Source organism: Amblyomma maculatum, chromosome 11, assembly GCF_055883805.1.
Source record: "Amblyomma maculatum isolate TAMU_Amacu chromosome 11, ASM5588380v1, whole genome shotgun sequence".
Classification (NCBI taxonomy): domain Eukaryota; kingdom Metazoa; phylum Arthropoda; class Arachnida; order Ixodida; family Ixodidae; genus Amblyomma; species Amblyomma maculatum.
In genome coordinates this window covers 22,695,597-22,702,621 of record NC_139354.1, presented here as the reverse complement: position 1 = coordinate 22,702,621, position 7,025 = coordinate 22,695,597, and the positions used below count along the sequence as shown (strand labels likewise).

The window sequence follows — 7,025 nt, the reverse complement described above, 5'->3', positions numbered from 1 at the left end:
AGGCTTGTTATTCGCCCAGAAACACCTCACAGGCGGCTTCCCCAATGAGTAAAATCGCGGGAAGGTGATTACAGTTTGCAAGTCAGACAACAAAGCACCTTTAAATTACCCCTCCGTTTATCTAACCAGCGTACCCTACAAAACATGAAGCATAATATATATGACCATAACACAAGCTTCCTTGATTCAAACAGATTTTTCTACTGTGCACTGCATGGCTTTCTTATGGTATGCTGCAACGCAACCCAACTGGACGTTTTCTTGTACGATCTGAACATTATCTCTAAGTCTAGTCAAAAATGTGGCAACGTACTTTTAAATTTCGTCGCAGCCTTCAGCAAAGTACTACGTAAATGCTTGCTAGCAATACTTTCCCTAATAAACTTACACCCCAACATTTTAAAACATATTGCAAGGCTCTAACTACTCGTTCCCCGTTTGCTTCCTTAACAAGTTCTTTAACTCCCTCCCGGAGACGCCTGGTGTTCCTGAGTGATCAGTACTCGCCCCTCAGACTTCAAATATAAAGCAACGACATACCAACACATTTGACCTTGAATATATGCACGTTTGGTGATTACTGTGTAATTTCCATACTGTTACGTACGAGGAAGAAAAACGGGCAGTGGCGAGGACAGGAGCCATATATATGTGGCATACAATTTTTTACTGGAATCAAATCGCTTGCCTTGCTAATTTTTTCTAACATCACATGTTCTACGAATCCCAGTGTCAATATCCCATGTGCGTTAAGACTTTTCAATTTTTATTTCATTTGTTTCATCTTTTCTTTTCTTTTCATCTTCCCTTGCGATAATTTTCTACTTTGACATATCTATGCTGCCCAATTCTTGGCCGATCGCCCTGTTTGGATATGTGTCATACGTTATTTGGTAAATAGCAACAGCGCTGCACTAGGCCCGAAAATATTCTTCAAATGTTATCTCTCTTTGCCATCGGTCATGTTCCCTTTCTTTTTTCCACCTGTCTGCCGCCTCGTAACGTCGAGGGTTGCGTGTTCCTTCATATCACCTGATCCTGGCCGTCCGGAGCTTCGGCGCCCAAAGTCTGCTTCCGTCGTCAGCAGCGGGTTCCAGGGACGCATCGCCTGGCTCTTCCCCAACCTGCCAGACTCGAACTGGCTTCACCCTGCTCCCCAGCACAGTTCCCCGCCCTGACCACAACACGATAAAAGACAAGTAGCCCAACGTGAATACCCCGCCGATTAGAGGCGCCGCCAGCCCATGAGGACACATCAAAGACACAGTGAATGAAACACCTGACCAAAAGATTCGAACAACCCGAGATGCCGACCAGACGACCCAACCGACTGGATACACCGACACACGTGGGGACATCGCCCTTGCTCATGTCACGCAATGCGAGCCTAGGACACAGCCTTTGGATCCCGGGCGCCCTCTGCACCCACTGCCTCCTGAGCCAAGCTTCATCCGGTCATCATAGCAGCGGAAAGCCGTTACTTTCCTTCTCCTCTGTATCCACGCATCCAGACTCAATCATCCTCATGCCGCGAATCTGATCAATTCCGACTTCTTCATCGTCCACGATCGGGACCATAGCTCAGTGGCCCCGGATAGCGCTAGGAACGCGGAAGAATAAGCTGGCAGTGTCACGGGCAGAGGCGCTCGCGCTGGGCTTGCCAATATTCTTTAAAAATTATGTCTCATCGCCATCGGTCATGTTCTGTTTCCTTTCTTCATCGCCTTGCCACCTCGTAACAGTACTATCACTATACTTCCACTCATCAATAAACACTTCAAAGGGACGTTAATACTCTTCGTAACTGGTGTGACCATTGGCTAAAGAACCTAATAAAGCGTAATTTCAATGCGCATTCAAGAACCCCAGGTGGTCGAAATTTCCCGATTCCTTCACTATGACGTCTCTCAGCCTGAGTCGCTTTGGGACGATACATCCCATAACCAAACCAAACCTTACAGGCCTTTTATCTGTCCACCTTTGTCGTGATCCTATTTACTCCTACGTAATCTCTGGCCCGCCTGTAGAGCCAGTTTTGTCGCATAAATATTTATGCGTAACATTTCCCAGTAATCTTTCCTCTAGTTTATATGTAATTAACACAATATCATCGGAGAATAAAACAGTTTACCTAAAACGTCTTCTACAGAGCACACCTCAACATGCTAAACTATTGCCCTGTATATCAGTCGTCATGTCTAGACAAGAATTAGCATCACCTGTCTAGAATCCTCTTCAACTTTACCGTACTAATTCTTTCGAGTCCGTCCAAAAGAGCGCTGTCAGGGTTATCCATGCATTCAATTCTTATCGCGTTAGCGCCTCCCCCTTAAACCCAACGTACAGTTTGTTGCCGCTGTCCCTTTGCTGTCTCAATTTGAGCCTTTCTTTATTCCATAAAATGTTTACCAGTCCCATGCGCGCAGTTTCTTTTTTCGGCACGCACATCATGCCGTACATGTCCCCGACTACCCTTGACCTCTGCAATGTCACGCACTGTGACCATTATAATTCATTTTACCCTTGCGCTGCTACAGAATGTGACGGCCTTACAAGCGACGTCATCTGCGCGTCCAAGCTCACGGAAAATGTACAAAAATATGCATTATCGTTACCCTGACATTACAATACTTCCCACACCTTAATTATATACTTTCCTGAGTTTTTATGGAAATTATATCAAATGAAATGAAACATCCTCCCTAAGCCACAAAGCGGTCATACCGTGCACGGGACAGGTGAAGGTAATAGAGGGCTGGTTAAGTAAGAGGGGCAGTGAATGTTTTGGAGGTTTTCCCAGGAGGAGGCCGAGTAGCACATGCGGCTGTACAAATGATTCCGATTGAAGGCTAGCTGCAGCTTGACTGCCATTCATTTGGCGGACAAGCCCCGCTGCAATGACAGTCATAACCGCCATGTGAATGTTTTTCAGCTGCTCCTGATTTGTATGGCAAAAAGTAGAAACTCTGCAACTGAGATCAGCTTCAAGCTCTTCTTAGGGTTTGGATGATGGTAGGCCCTGTTTGCTGAAACTGGCCGCCAGAGCTATTTAATGTGGTGTAATGAAAGCATGGTAGTGGCATGCACTGGTGAGCCAGATGGCAAGACAGGACAACTGAAGTAACGTAAAAGGGGACGAGGCCCCGGAAGACGTATATTTGCACCCGTTAGGAATACATTCCGCATTGCTTCAGTCTTCTCTTTGACTTAGATGGCAGGCGCAGGTTACTGAAGATCTCCACGGAGCTGGGCGTTCCATGGCTTTGACTGGACACCTCTTCACTCTGTAGCAGGGGAAATGTGAAGAGAAAGTGTCACACACATGTGTTCTAGAAGCTGGAAAGAAAACCGTTAGATGTCAAATCAAACTGGCCACATAAACGTTGCCATAGGAATAAACCAGGTATCCACATTGCTTCGAATGCTTCAGTCTGCTAGATTAATTTGAGAAAGCTTGACTTTGATGCAACAACCACACAGGAATCAAATATTATCAGCGCTAACCAATGCGTATAATGTTGTATCGCCCTCTCTTTTTATTGCATATATTGATGTGGAAAAATTGATTCCATGAATAAAATGATTCACTGCGAACGAAATCACTATTGGCTGTACATGTGGCGCACTACTGTAAGTATTCATAAATTACATATTAGGGATAGTGAGCAGTAGGCCCTCTATACCACAGGAGCCTAGAAGGGACAAAATCTATTGTGTTCATAACCATCCATATAAAGGCACAGTCGCTGCATAATCACTGAGGCAGTGATTAACTCGAAAGCATTGCTCAAAGCACTTTTTATTATTACCGCATAAAACAAATGATTCTGCCGCCTTTCATAGCCTTAGTCGCTTCGGTACGTTAAGCCCCAAAAACCAACCAAAACAAACGATTTCGCTTAACATTTTACAAGAGATTCTGTATTGTTCCTGTCTTGCTTCGATGCGATATAGCCTTGAAGATTGCGTGAATTAGAGCTTTCGTGTTAGTTGACATCGATTAAGTTTTTAATCCTTCTGCGTCGACCGTTCTCGACCACTTCTTACTGTGGTTATTATTGGAGTATACATATACCCTGCATATCTCTATTTACTCCAATCTTTACAATCGCAGCAGAATATCTGCGTTTCACATCTTTTTGCGTAACACTTGCAACTTACTCGCCCATTTCCATCTGTGCAGTTCTGTATCGTACGTATAGCAGTCACACTCAGTCCAAGTTCATACATACATCAAAGTCAATAACATAACGGCAATGCCCTACCTGTTTGAAAACAATGGGACGGGATCCTATTTGTGGTGCTTGACGAGGAGGAGCTTGCCGGCGACGGTACCGCCACCGACGCCTCCTCCATAACCTCCTCCGTAGCCTCCTCCGAGTCCACCGCCGTAACCGCCATAGCCGCCGTAGCCGCCGAGGCCTCCTGCGCCGTATCCAGCACCGCCGAAACCTCCTCCAAGACCGCCGGCTCCAAAGCCTCCGACGCCAGCACCTCCGCCGACGCCTCCGATACCGGAGTGAGCAACAATGGCGCCTCCGCCGTGGACCTGGGACACGTGGTGCACGGTCCTGACCAGGAACGCTGGTCCAGCAACGGACCTTCTGGCTCCCGCTGCACCACCGCTCAGAAGAACGACGCTGCTGCCGACTCCGACGCGGCCGGCACCGCCTCCCAAGCCGCCTCCCAGGCCACCGCCCAAGCCTCCACCAAAGCCTCCACCTCCATATCCACCAAGGCCTCCTCCGTAGCCACCCAGTCCTCCGCCGTAGGTGACGCCTCCACCGAGACCGCCGGCGCCTCCGCCTCCGCCAATGAATCCGCTAAAGGCGCTGCCCAACAGGGCGCTCAAGAAGACGCTGCAGACCTGTAACAGAGAAGCGGCGTTATTGTGTGGATCAAGTAACAGGGAAATGTCCGCGAAAGTTCTCTGTTAAGACAGGTGGAGTAAGTGCGCTGAATACTGATCGGAGACCGGGCTGCTCAATAACTCGTTTATCAATGTTAAACCAATTTGCCCGCGTAGGTATGACAAAGCCGCAGTTCTAGGATGTGAAATTTGTCTTAGGAAACTTTCATTGTTTTCAGTATCACTACTTGAAAAGGCCAGAAAGGAAATTAGATTTTTTACCCAGGAATACCCTTTAGCTCACCTGTGGTGATATCGAATCCCTCTTTCTTAGTGCATCGCATTCAAGGCACTCTAGGCTTAGTAGGACGAGGTGTGAAGGTTGGTCATTTTACGAAAAAGCTGGGACATTACGTTGTGAACGAGGTTATGCATACAATATTGGGTACATTCGAATAATTTTCATGCACAGCTGTCGTTGTCTGATGCGGCACAACTGCTTGAGAATACAGCGAATACTTCCGCGCTCACTCAGTATGCCGTAGCATGCGCCTTTATGGGAATGAAGCAGATATTTTATCATCCTCTTCTTTTCTTTTTTTTTTTTTGCTGATCATCGGCGTGACTATTGACCCATTCTGTGCCTGCTGCAGTAGAATATTCACCGCCAACTTCTTAATCTCATTCGCCCGCCTAACGTTCTCTCACCGCCTTCTATGATTGCCTTCATTTGGAATTTAATCTGTCAGGCTTAGCGAGCATCGGTTGTCATGAATTCTTTTTATAGGGCCTTCTCATGCTCATTTCTTATTTGTTTTGATTAGAATGTTTCTATATCGCGGTTGTCCCCTGTTTCAATCTTCACGATTCCTGCATTTTGACGTTGCACAGCTAGATTCCTTGGGACCTGAGTACAAGCCACACATTTAAAATATTATAACACAAGCCGAGGGCTATCACTTCCGTACACGCTGGAAGTTCACTCGTTTTCCAAGGGGTGATAAAAGAAATTCGCAGAATATATGGAGTCAACTGTATAGAGACGAACAGTGGATTCGGAGGAAAAGGAATATTTCCAAGAATATATTTGGAATGGCTCAGAATTAATATACTTAATTGTTTCATATTGGGTATTGTGATGGTTTCTTTGGAACAGTGACAGTACAAAAAAAGTATAATGATACCACTCCCGCGCATAGCTGGGTTTATATTGCATAACTGTAAATTCTTGTCAGGCTAAAGCCGTAGGGACGTTGTTCGCTTTGACTGTCTCCTAACACCTGCTAGCTCCGTTTTGTGGTAACCCCGTCAGCTGACAGGGTTGCTTCTTATGTTACCTTGTTTTCCTTACCATTCGAATTTTTAATAATAATAATTGCTTCACTAAATTTGAAATTTTCTTTCAGTAATAGGTGCCATTATTACTGCTGAACTCGCTCATTTTTAATGCTTCCAAAACGCTTAATAGGACGATGCCTTGTAGCGCTGTCCCAGAACGTCTTATAATTTGACTATAGCTGGAAATTATGTTAATGAGCTCGTGAAGCCTAAGTACCGCATAGGCCTTCTCAGGGTGCACGTGTAGCTCTCCTAACTTACACAACGAATAACTCAAGCACCTTGTCAATATAGATATTGCAGCCTGTGCTGTGAGGGTCGCTTTAATTACTGTCATTGTCTTTGAAACTTTAATATTTAAAAGAGACTTTTTTTCTTCTCCGCCTATAACCTCCCCTATACGATATTAAGGCACTTCTAGCATGCACACTTCAGAATAAATCACAGGCAGTTCTGCAGGGAGCTTATCTAGCGATTAGATACTCAAAGCCCTCCAACTCCAGGACTCTGGGCAGCACCATCTATACGCTGATAGGCACACCAATAGCCGCGTTGAGAAGTCCTTACCAGGGCGTTCATTGCTGCTGCTGGGGCTGGCTACTTGCTCTGAGCACAGGAGAGCTTTGTAGGAGACTGTGGCTGCTTGCTGGCAGCGACAGGCTTATATACCCCGACCAGCACCCCCCGTGTGAGTTCTCTGACTACGTCACAAACTCGAGGTTGTGTGTGAGCGCGCACCGTGTGGGACCGGCACCCTCAGCCTCTCCGAAACCACACCACTTCCGACGGATCCCTCTCTCTCTCCTCTTCCTACCTAGCAGCGGTGGAGGGACACCAG

At 46.4% G+C, this 7,025-nt stretch overlaps 1 protein-coding gene across 1 annotated transcript; it reads right to left on the bottom strand.

Annotated features, from left to right (window-relative positions):
- Positions 1-3,163: 3,163 nt before the first annotated feature.
- LOC146173105 (uncharacterized) lies at positions 3,164-6,766 on the bottom strand. The gene is made up of 3 exons (XM_084585001.1): positions 6,755-6,766; positions 4,266-4,867; positions 3,164-3,284 (listed from the first exon to the last, which is right to left on the bottom strand). Exons 1-2 carry the CDS (start codon positions 6,764-6,766, stop codon positions 4,292-4,294), a joined length of 588 nt encoding a protein of 195 aa, XP_084441127.1. The 3' UTR covers positions 3,164-3,284; positions 4,266-4,291.
- Positions 6,767-7,025: the final 259 nt, after the last annotated feature.